The following is a 12,501-nucleotide window of genomic DNA, read 5'->3' as shown; positions in this document are numbered from 1 at the left end:
TAGAAGGCCCTACACGTTCTCTGAATGCCAGATGAACATGGTGCTAGAAAGAGGCATAGACTCAGTAAAGCAAGAAGAAACAAGATGGGCAAAATCTGAACTCAGTACTATAAACTAGCAAAAAGCTGGCTTTCATATTGGTTCACGCCTCTTATAAGTAGCATTAAATGTCTGCATCTTAGAAGTGGCCTGATTTTAGAAAAACCAGTCAATTCTTTTGGCAAGTAACATCTAAATAAAGTTGCTACTACACTTTTACAGAAGCTGAAGCATTCACAGCTTTACTATATCATATGTTTTCAGATGGATGAGTCCTTTGATAAGGGGAGAGTATCACCTCCTTGCTTCCTTCCTAAGTATTACACTGGGGACACACCCAAGAAGGCAAGTTCTCCTTCCCAGGATGTGAGCTGGGGCTAGGATAGGTGCATCAACCACCACCACCACCAGCAGCTCCCTCCCAGGAGAGTGAAAAGCAGAGCCAACCAATGGGCACTGCAGGCGAAGCACAAGGGATCAGCCAGGTTAGGCAATGGGTCCATTTGACTGAGCCAGTGGTTCTCACCCTTTTTAGCCTGGGACCCACTTCTGAGAATGACAATATGTTTGGGGTCCACCAGAAGTGAAGTCAGCAACCTGGAAGTGATGTCATAGCCAGAAATGACATCATCATGCAGCCAGGCAACCAGGGATCCCCCCTCACCCCGCAAAGATATAAAGAGAGGACGTGCTAGTCAGGGCAGGAAAGGATTGCAGCTTCCAGGCGATTTCAGAGAGGGAGAGAAGTCGTGATGCAGAGGACGAGAACGGCAGTGGGGTGGCTCAAGGCAGGCTCACAAGAGCGGAGATCACGCGGGTCTGCCTCTAACTCACCCAAGCCCTGTGTTCAGGTCTCCACTTACACTCTCCAGCCCAGTCCAGCTGCAGGGGGGGAGCTGCTCTGTCTTACAACCCCAAGGCAGCCCATCCTGTCAAGGCAGCCAAGCTGACAACGGTTGGTGTGGAGAAGCCTGGCTGGCTTGTCCACGTCTCTCCCAGTCCTTCTTTGCCTGCAATCCAAGCCTGCACTCCACGATTGGCCCTCCTGAGGGAAGCCTCCGAGTACAGAGGGAGGTCCAGCTGGAAGGCAGCAGCACGCTTTCTGGGGAAAAGCGGCACGCTGCTTTCTTTGCACACGTGCAAGCCGCTCTTAGTTACATCTCAATGCTGGGAAGCTTAAAATGGCGATGCCCAGGCTTTGCCCACTTCCAAAATGGCGCCTAGGTCTTTTGCCATCTTCCAAAATGGCTGCCGACAGCCTCTTGCGACCCACCAGAAATCGGATCGCGACCCACCAAGTGGCTCCCGACCCACAGTTTGAGAACCACTAGACTGAGCTATACCCAAACCCTCAATGCCAGCGGCAGCAACCAAGGTACAGTGTGCCACAGGGGGCCCAGTGCAGGGATTTTCCCCAGGGCTCCCAGCAACCTTCTGCCAGTACTATCTCCATACAAGCCTCCTACCAATATGGGTGAAGATCCAAAAGCCTACATTCCCTTACAGCTCTCTCCTCCAATACCTGGGGACATGTACCAGTTCCAAATTGCACTGCTCCTACAGTCTACATAAAGAGCATAGACAGATAGAGGACACACACTTAAATTCAACAGAGGAAAAAGGTTTCACACCATGGGCTAACACAGGCACTTGGAGCATTGCTGGATTGGGCTGAAGAGCTGCTGAACAAGACGCTGAGCCTCTGATGGTTTGCAGGGCTAAGACAGTCCACCTGGCAAGACACATCCCAGTGAAGTGTTAATACACCATTTTTGATTTGTACAAAATAACATTTCAGAAATGCAGAGATCTAGCTCACTCAAAGAAATCCAAAAGAATTTTGCCACAGTTTATTTAAGTGACTTGCATGGTTGTTCAGATCATACAATTTCTTCTAGCAGGTCTTAGAAAATGCTGGGACTTGACACAGTACTGACAAATTCTTAAAGAATATGAAACCCGACGTGAACATCCCCCTCCCCACCAAGGTCTCTCCCCTCCATTCTGTTCACTTCCTTAGCAATCACTGCAAGGTCATCACTCTGGATTTCAAAGAGATTAAGGGCACAATCCTAACCAGGTCTACTCAGAAGTAAGTCCTATTGTGTTCAGCAGGGCTTGCTCTCAGGAAAGTGTGGTTAGGATTGCAGCCTTATTTTTGTTCCTTTCCTCAAATACACTGAAGAAAGGAAAAAGTGGAAACTGAAAGGGAGAAAGTGTTGCTTTGGTTAAACGATCCTCAAACTGTGGGGTGCCCACTCCCATGGAGAAGGGGAGATACTCCACACCTGAATCTGGGTGGTGCACGTTCCTTCTAGCAGTAAAGAGATACCCCCTTTCCTCCCAAGGTAGTTCCCAAAGTAGCAAAATGGTCAGAGAGAACTTTTAAGTACATGCTTACTTTTCGAGACCATAGGGCTTCATTGTGAATAACCCCGCCCTCATCCTCTTCACTTCTGACTCCAGCTTTCACACCAGATATTTCTTTAGGCTGTGCAAATGGGTCTGAATTTTTCTGCATAATCCTTCCTCCCCTGGCTCGGAAGTCGGCCAGCATTCGGGCCAAACTTTGGCTATTGTTCAGATGTTCAGCAATTCTGGTGCCAACAAGCTCATGGGAAGGCAAGATCTGGACAGGTTTGGCTTGGACACTTCCATTCATTCCTTGCAATCCAGACAGATCCCTTAACATGTGTTTTTTCCTCCTGCTGTCCAGCTCTTTGTACTCCTTGTTGAGGAGGGGAGACATGTAAATCTGCTCCAAGAAATACTCCCTGGTGGGACATCTCATGCCCCTCTCAGTCAATAGAAAGGGCTCATTGAATGTGATCACAGGGGAAATACACAGAATAACATTCTTCAACTCTTGCTTAAATGCCAATGAGAAGGTTTTGAGGCGATCCTCAGAGGAGGTCACTTCCTCTGTAACATACAATCCAGTGTCATCTTGCAATGGGTCCCTAAACACCCTGGTCTGACTCTGGGGCTCCTGGAAACCATCTCTCAGAGTCTCCAACTGCTCACTCTCCAAAATTTCCAGGTGTTGGTCAGTTAGTTGCAAGGGTAACAGTGACTCTGGCACCAACACTGGAGTGGCAAAGGGAATGCCACATGAAGAATCCATTGGCAGATGTTCTTGCCTTTTCAAAGCTGGAACTTCTTGTACATCTCCATTATCTTGGTCTTCTCTTAACGTTCTTTGTTCCAGAGAGCTAATTTCGTCAGAGGTCAGGGATTCTGAGATAACAGGCAGCTTGTCAGAGATCGAGTCACTATCTTTTACTATGAGTTCCTGCTGCCCGTTCTCTTCTCCCAGCCCTTCAGTCAGCCAGCCGAAGGAGGCATTTTTGGCCAGCATTGGGGGCATGGCAAACTCGTCCATCAGGAAGGAAATCTCCAGTTGGGAATGATAAGCTACACAGATCATAAACACAAGAATCTCCTTCACCCGAGCCAACTCGTACTCGCCAGCCCCTCGCAGCTTGATGGTGCAACCCAGGTGCAGTGGGCAACCCTCAAAAAACATTAATGTTTTTGTTTGTTCTGGAAAAAAATCAAACACAAAATGATGATTACCTTTATTATTATTTAATAAAGCAAACTTGGCTTGGCAAACTTGGCTTGGCAAGCCTGCATGCATACCCCAAAATTATAAATGGATTCACACTTGTTCTGAAAATAGGCTAGGCTTTTATTTTATAATATTAATTCACCCATTTATTTCATTCATTACAGTATTTATAAACTGCCTTTCTCTTAGACTTGTAGATTTGAGTCTAATAGATTTGAAGTGGTTTACATAGGCAGGTTGACCATAAACCCCACTGTTTTCAAATAGGATTTCTAAAAGTGAAATTTCTCTCATAGAATTCTCTATTTCTCCAGATGTTCAACCAGATGTTGAACTCCAGAGTTCAAGTAACAAATCAGGAACACTCCTTCCCCCTCAGATTCAAATCTTGTCTGCCGTAATCTCAGCAATTGCTGAGTCAAGTCACTCAGCAAGTCACTTCACTCTCTTTGCCTCAGCCCAGCATCTGCAACATGGGTATAACAGGGATCGACCTGGAGGGTGGTTGTACAGTGAAGAAGAGTTGCAAAATGATTTGAATATTCAAAAGAGCTATATAAATGGTACACATTCTTATTCACATGTTGTTGCCCCATAGGTTGTCACATTAATTGAGACATTATACATTCAGGAAGCCACACATCCATATTAAGGGTGAGTCACCTCCGACACCATTTCCATGAGAACAGAGTTTGGAATTCCAGGTTTTACTCACCATTAGGCAACTGGAACACCTGTATGTAAAATTTATGGCAGGTTCCCAAGTGCGGCTTGGTCAGCAACTGATCCATGGACATCACTAAGTCTCCCTGAGTCATTCGACTTACTCTGTCCAAGACTTGCTACAAGATGACATTGAAAAGATAAAGAACACTTTGCACTCTGGTCTGCATTCATTTTATCTGAGTGAGAACAACAGGTCACAGCGTATAACTAAGATAAAAACAAATTCTCAGCTAAATCCCCATCATAAGGCGACACTGTACAAAACCCAACCAGTCCCAAATCTGCCAACAACTGGAGAATTATACAGCTTGCACATTTCTTTGATTAAAGATTCTATGTGGGTTTCTGCACTGTAGCATTTAAGGTAATTTGGCAAAAAGATTGGAAAAGGAGAGAGATAACAGTAGGGTAAAATATTTGTTAACTGGAGAAACAAGCAGAGAAATGTGCAATTGAAAGACCAAGTGAAAGACCAAATGCATAAATTGTGCCCCAAAATGTTATCCAAGTTTCCACCTACAATATCTAGATTTTATAATATTCATCCAGTAAGTCATGAATGCTACCAATCAGTCTTTGAAAGGAAAAGCCAAAATATTTAGGAATCCCTATCAGAGTTACATTCACATACAAAGTCCTAATTAGAGTCAAGCAAGAGATACCTCCCCATAATTTATTTGTGCTTCTGAGAATTTAGCCCATTGGATTCAATTACATAGAAGTACAACATCACTACTCATTTCTACATCTATTATCTTTAATAAAGGCAATACCCACTGAGTACAGTTCTTGCACTTACTGGCTTAACGTTAATGACCAAAGTAATGCCATGTTCCAGCAGCATGTCCTGGGCAATACGTGACACAGTTTTTTCAACCAAGACTAAAGTAGGTCTGACATCCACTATTCGCTGAACGTAGTTCTTTAAGAACTCTCTTTCCTAGTATGAAAAAGAGGCATTACAATCAGTCACAACCACTATGAGATCAGGTAGCGTTGAGGACTAAAGCAGGTCTAAGGCAACAAGTCTAACCATGCTTACTTAAAAGTGATTTTACTGAAATCAATGGGACATTCAAATAAGCACATGTAGGATTAGGAAGATCACCACCATTATCGCCATCAGCATTCCTCAAGACAAAGTACTCAAAAAGATGGTCAGACTATTCAGAAAAGTGCTCATAGACTCACTAGAGATATACAAGTGAGGACGTACTGCTAAATAATCCCCACAGACAGTTAATACAGCTTGCCTTTGTTCATAACAAAGCCATGAACCGCATACACACCTATACTAAAAACTTTTACTCGAGGAGGTGGTCTGCTGACAGAACAAGTTGTGAGAGATTAAACTTTGTGAAGGACTTTGGAAGTAAAATACTTTGCAACACAATTCTTCCTCTGTGGGATGGGGTTGCACATCTTAAAAATGCTTCAGAATCTGAGTTTAGTCTTCTCAAAGTGTCAATAATGTCCATTTAGTCTAAAAATTTATATCCCACATTTTTCCCTCCTCTTAGGGGAGGCAGTCAAGGCAGTCAAAAGCACTATGTTAAACCCACATACAATTTAAAAATGGAAAGAAAAAAGGGTAAATGTTCTGTGGCCCAGTGCAGACATAATATTCCTAGTCTCCTGGGACACCAGAAGCATATCTCAGTCATATCAAGATCTTGATATACCGTTGTTAGCCTTCTTTCTTCATCCACACTCCACACCCCACCCCCATGTCCTAACTCCAGCTTTAATAAATCTGGGGAAGTGATACTGGCTCAATGCAGGTGTAATGAAGTGTTAGTCTGCACCATTCTTAATACATAGCCCACCCTACCTCCGTGTGAACTCCACTTCCCCATATGTCTGGAGCCAGCTATGTTAGCACTGCATCTGCTCCAAATGCTAAAAATTAACCACGATTGGTTTTAACCAAAGTTTGCAAATCACATTAAGCAATCCAAGGGAGTGCCATCTCTTGCGAGAAGCTACCTTATGGTGCAGACTGACACTCTTTGTTACACCTGCCTTGAGCCAGCATCATTTCCCTAGCTTTAGCAAAGTTGGCATTTTGGACAATTGAACATAAGAGATGGAGTGCATGGATGGGAAGAGAAGACGAATAACTGTATACCAAGCTCTTGATATGACTGAGAGACTGTTGTAGCCAGAAGCTACCTCGGGTCACCAGGCCACCTTCCACTTTAGCCTATGCAGTATGGATACATGCATGGCATGCAATGAACTGAGTTAAGTGCTGGGCTTGTCATACAAAGGTAGTTGACTTACTGTAAACATCCTTTTAAAAAGTTTAAAAAGACTTTGTGCTTTAAAGCTGCAACAGCCCTACAAAGACTTTTGTAACAAGGCCCACAACGCCTAGCACAGTGGTTCCCAATCTTCTGCCCTTTCAAGGCAGGGTTGGGAAGGACCTGTAGGCAACAGCGCTCATCACTTCCAGGTTCTGCCCGCCGCAGCCAATGACAGGGAGGTAAGAAGCTCCGTTAAAACCAGTTTCTTACCACCCTGTCATCATGGAGAACCTAGAAGTGACAGGTGCTGTTGTCTACAGGTCTCCACCATTCACCACCCCCCTTAAGCGGGGAAGATTTTTAAAATACATGACCGAGGGGGTCATGACCCGCAGGTTGGAAATCGTTGGCCTAGCAGAATAACTAAGAAGTGGTGCTGAAACCAACTTCAGTAACACAGTAACCAAATGGTAAGGGTCAGTCCATTAGACACCAATGAGACACTACAAAACTAAAAATACACACACGAAAATGAAGCTATCCCAACCTGAAGGACAATGGGATCTATACACGTAAACTTTGTTTCTTCTCGGTAGAGGTATTCAATGGAACACTTCAGCAGGAGTATTTTAGGGTTTTTAATACAGGAGTTCATCTAGAAAGAGATGAAGGAGTTATATATACACCAATACAATTTTGCATGAAAAGCATAAACTGTTTCTAACAAGAGTGTGGTTTTCACTCAAGTGCAAATGATCTACTAAAAGCTTCAGTTTATATTCATCTATCAAGACAAACTATTCATCCTCTAATCTTACAACCAATAATCAAGTTCTTTAGCTTAGAGCACACTCCCCTCCAAGCTGGATTCCTGGGGCTAGGTCAGATGTTTATTTATCACATTTTTATACCACCCTTCCTCCAAAGAGCTCAGAGTGGTGTACATGGCTGCTCCCCTCCTTTTTTCCTCACAAGAACCCTGTGAGGTAGGTGAGGCTGAGAGAAAGTGACTGGCCCAAGGTCACCCAGGAAGCTTCATGGCTGAGGGGGGATTTGAACCTGGATCTTCCAGGTCTGAGTCCACTTCTCAAACCACAACACCACCCAATATGTTCCTCCCTGTCATAATGGTCAGGGTAGCTCTTGCGCTTAAGCAGCTTAGCTGAAGAACTGGAGGGCTCCTCTGACACAAAGTTGCCCAACAGTCCTCTCTCTGCACAAGTGGGTAACCTCCTTTCCCTATGGAAGGGGAGGCCACCAAGGCAAAAACCAGATCTACCAACCTGCCAAAACAAGAGAATGCCTGGTAAAAATGGGGGCCCGCAAGGTACCTGCCAGCTAACCAGGCATGAACTACTAGATAGTGAATTTAAACTCAGTACAGTTTGATTCAGAAGGAGCACACATCATAAGAACATAAGAACAGCCCCACTGGATCAGGCCATAGGCCCATCTAGTCCAGCTTCCTGTATCTCACAGCAGCCCACCAAATGCCCCAGGGAGCACACCAGATAACAAGAGACCTCATCCTGGTGCCCTCCCTTGCAGCTGGCATTCTGACATGGCCCATTTCTAAAATCAGGAGGTTGCACATACACATCATGGCTTGTACCCTGTAATGGATTCTTCCTCCAGAAACTTGTCCAATCCCCTTTTAAAGGCATCCAGGCCAGATGCCATCACCACATCCTGTGGCAAGGAGTTCCACAGACCAATCACACGCTGAGTAAAGAAATATTTTCTTTTGTCTGTTCTAACTCTCCCAACACTCAATTTTAGTGGATGTCCCCTGGTTCTGGTGTTATGTGAGAGTGTAAAGAGCATCTCTCTATCCACTTTCTTTCCCATGCATAATTTTGTATGTCTCAATCATGTCCCCCCTCAAGCATCTCTTTTCTAGGAGGAAGAGGCCCAAACCCCATAGCCTTTCCTCATAAGGAAGGTGCCCCAGCCCAGTAATCATCTTAGTCACTCTCTTTTGCACCTTTTCCATTTCCACTATGTCTTTTTTGAGATGTGGCGACCAGAACTGGACACAATACTCCAGGTGTAGCCTTACCGGTGATTTGTACAACGGCATTATAATATTAGCCGTTTTGTTCTCAATACCTTTTCTAATGATCCCAAGCATAGAATTGGCCTTCTTCACTGCTGCCGCACACTGGGTCAACACTTTCATCGAGCTGTCCACCACCACCCCAAGATCTCTCTCCTCATCCTGACCATCAAACAATACTGATCTCAGACAAGGTCCACCTACAGTCCTACAACTTTTGAACCAACTGTTATCTTGTATAACCAGAGATAGGGGATCCCCCTTTCTCCAATCCTTTGAACATTTCAACAGTCTCATGTATACCAGGAGAAGCTTTTCTTCAGATCCATGTTCACAGCAAGAGAACTTTTTACTAGCGGTACAAGTGAGGAGATGCTTGAAAGCATAAGGATAAAATGAGCCTTTTAATACAGAGGAGGAGGGAAGGTCAAGAGAATAACCACAAATGTTACAGAACGTTTTCCAATGCTCTTCATTAGAGAGTTATATAGAACATGAAACATTTCAGAGAGTTATTCAGGCTACCATGTTAAGTAAACAAAGACATCATCCTACCTTTTTATGTGCTATATTTTTGGTGCACACAAAACCATTCACCACTATCGAGTCAAATTTTTTTCCACCTGGGATCTGAAAAAAAAAAATTTATTTTAAGTCTTCCTGTTTTCCCCATCAAACACAATCTGAGTTAGTAACTAAAGCCATGTGAAATCAGACAGCCAATATAAATAGTGCAGCTCCCCTGTTTCATGGGCAAAATTCACATAAACAGGGATTTCAAGGACTGAACAATTTACCTAATATTAATCTATACTGTAGCTTTCATTCACACAGTTAAGGGACTTTCCATACATGGAATTTACCATACTATACAGATGTACCAGTGTTTATTTCTTCCAAATAGTCTAATTTCCTGGCACCTCAAAGAAATATCATTTGAATGTGGGGAAAATGCAACATTCCTGAAAAAGTAGCAGGTTGTTTATGGAAAAAAGACTATTCTTTCCCTAGCTAATAAAGCCAATGCAGTTCAAAGTGGTATATGAAATGCAGTTGCAAAAATAGCATGTGACATATTTTGCTTCTTTCAAGCCTGTGCACTCCCTTATTGTACCAATAAACACAGGACCATCCATGTAAGAGATGAAAAACTCAAGGCCAGTAAGTAGTCTATCTTCTATCCTGCAGCAGTGTAAACACCACCAGAACTTTTTAAAGTCTCTCTTTGACCATGTTCCATTTCCCCTTCCAGCACTGCATGAAGCTGCAATAAATACTGTAATGAGGGAAGGATATGGGGTCAAGGATGGATTGAGGAAGAAAAAAATATATCACAATTACATTTATTTCTTGCCTTTCTCCCTAATGGAACTCAAGGTGGTTCATATGGGGCTTTCCCAAAGTCTCCGGTCGATGCACTGACCAGACCCAAACCCACTTAGCTTTAGCAAGCAGCTGCATCATGTGCCCAAGACCAAACCAGCCAGAATGTGGATCTCTAGGTAAGCACCAACACGAAGGAAGGTAGTCCCAATATGTGTCTACGCAACTTCTTTCATCTATTCAAAAGGGCAGTGCTCATATACTCACTAGAAGTATGTACAGCTGAATAATCCCCATAGATAGTTAACACAGCTTGTCTTTGTTCACATCAACAGGGCTTGAAATCACACACACCCCTCTACAAACACATTTAGCTAAATCAGTTCTCACTTAATGTAATCAAACTTTGATTATGTTAAGTAAATGTCATCACTAGACACTTACAAAATTGGCTTGTGGCTTAAAACTTAGCAGTTATCTTCTTTTCGTTCAAGATAAGGAAATGCTATAAAAGTTACACTCAAAATATACACTAAAATCAGAAGATGATTAAACAGTAGCCAGAACCATTGCACATCAGATTACAATGCACTGCACTGTGCACTGTGCACATGCACAAGGAGCACATGCACTCTGATTGTCATTGTCACTGCCACATACTGTGTTCTTAAACAGGAACAGTAGATTAAAAAAAACAACCCTGAGAAACAATCAGGTTACTTATAGGTTAGTTCAGGCATGCACATTACCACCTACCATTTAAGCACTGTAGCCTGCCAGCCGTTCTGTTTTCATAATTCTAAGCAAGCAGCAAAAATAGGACATCAGTCAGGTCCATGGACAACCACTATATATGGTTAGTTTTGGGCTTGTTTGATTATAAGTTGTGCATGTCTGAGCTAGTCAGTTAGCAAGAGATAAATCTCTTTAGAGGTCAACACAACTCTTAAGAGCAGTTTTCCTATTCTAATTCACAGTTCTCCACATCACATGAACTCACTTTCTTTACATGGACCAACTGGCGGATGTCCATGTCATCATCCCTGTTTTTGACATCAGGTCGGACAGTCTGAACCACCTGGCAGACGACAGGCACGATGATATCCCTCCACGAGAGGGACAATGATTCCCTGTACAACATCTGCTGAAGCAGCGCCATCATGTGGTTGTGATTAGCTGAGCTGCAGAAATATATTGAGAAAGGGAAAAAAGTTCAGGAAAGGGGATACTTAAGCCTTTATAAAACGTGAAGGAGATATTGAGGCCTGCAACTCCTTCAAATTTCCATATAACTTTCCATATAAATTTCCATATAACTTTTTGTCTGAAAATTAACTTTAGGTTTCAGGGAGTCTGAAAACCTGAATTACAAAAAGACTGTCCAGTTCTTGTATTTCCCCAAGCAGTGCTTCATGCATTTCTGACCTTGGTGGAACCATTCCTAACACGCAGCCTTGACTCTGAGCCACATGCCTCTTTGTGTCAATTCAAAATGACAACACTACCACACTGCAAACATCCCTCCAAATTAATCACATTCCCCAACAGATATCTTTAGTCATCTGAGAGAGAGAGGGCACACGCGCGCACACAAACACGGATATTTCAGTTCAAATGCTTCTCTGTTTTGCCTGCAAATCTGCACCTATTGTTCATTTTTAAAGAGTCACAAGATAGCTTATAGAAACTGAGAAGGATCCCAGACTGCATTATGGGAGATCTGCAAATCATAGCTGTGCATGCGTGTGCCTGCACATGTGTGTCCACCCAACTTACAGCAATCTTTCCATGGCTTGTTTTTCTCCATTCTCTTCCCTCAGAAGGTCCAGGCTGCTGTGATGCCACCCTAAAGGTGTGAAGAACAGCTCTTTGGATTTTTCTTCTACTCTCCTATTGAACAGTGACTCTAAAAACAACAAGGGGGAAAAAGTTAACATACTACATCTTAAGCCATACACTGATATCTTTCAGATACAGGGCTGCTTCTCTCTCACACCCCATCCATCTCCACCTTTCTACATGGATGTATTTTGTCATGTGAGATATGCCATTGAGGGACTGTTAGCAGCCCAAGGTTATCAATTTTGCAGTTCACTTGCATCACATTTTTTAAAAGCTCAGTTTCTTATGCTTGTATTATCAACAAGATCCTTTGGGAGAGAAGATACTATATAACCTGGAGGCTAGGATTCATACAGCTAGTTCCAGCACATGCACCTGGAAGCTTTTGGCTTCAGTTTCTTGGACATCCATAATATTAACAAGGCAAAACACTATTAAAGCAGAGGTTTTTAAAAGTTGTTTGCCACACCACACAAATCTGAGACAGGGAATTACCATTTTAGGTAATAACTCTTATCAGATCTTGCACATGTGTAAAGTATCTCTTTTGATCCTAGCCAAATAAAGCTTGATCCACCATGTAGTAACGGTCTTCTCTCACCTCCCCAATTTAAGGATGTGGATCTCTCACCACAGAAGTTCTGGTCTTACTCTTCAGATCAAGACAGTCTTACAATTGTCCACATACAGAATGAAGA

General features: G+C 43.2%; 1 protein-coding gene across 2 annotated transcripts in view; it reads right to left on the bottom strand.

Annotated features, from left to right (window-relative positions):
• Positions 1-12,501, bottom strand: part of PIKFYVE (phosphoinositide kinase, FYVE-type zinc finger containing) — a 91,192-nt gene that overhangs the window by 31,300 nt on the left and 47,391 nt on the right. For both annotated transcript variants that reach the window (XM_066625068.1, XM_066625148.1), the window contains 8 exons: positions 11,738-11,867; positions 10,962-11,142; positions 9,194-9,268; positions 7,130-7,237; positions 5,136-5,276; positions 4,326-4,452; positions 2,441-3,582; positions 1,671-1,771 (listed from right to left, as the gene is read on the bottom strand). In XM_066625068.1, coding sequence (XP_066481165.1) covers positions 1,671-1,771; positions 2,441-3,582; positions 4,326-4,452; positions 5,136-5,276; positions 7,130-7,237; positions 9,194-9,268; positions 10,962-11,142; positions 11,738-11,867 — 2,005 coding nt within the window. The remainder of the gene's footprint in view (positions 1-1,670; positions 1,772-2,440; positions 3,583-4,325; positions 4,453-5,135; positions 5,277-7,129; positions 7,238-9,193; positions 9,269-10,961; positions 11,143-11,737; positions 11,868-12,501) is intronic.

The sequence above is a fragment of the Tiliqua scincoides genome, chromosome 1 (assembly GCF_035046505.1).
Source record: "Tiliqua scincoides isolate rTilSci1 chromosome 1, rTilSci1.hap2, whole genome shotgun sequence".
Lineage (NCBI taxonomy): Eukaryota > Metazoa > Chordata > Lepidosauria > Squamata > Scincidae > Tiliqua > Tiliqua scincoides.
The sequence above is the reverse complement of the archived record's forward strand: the minus strand, read 5'-3'. Positions and strand labels throughout refer to the sequence as shown.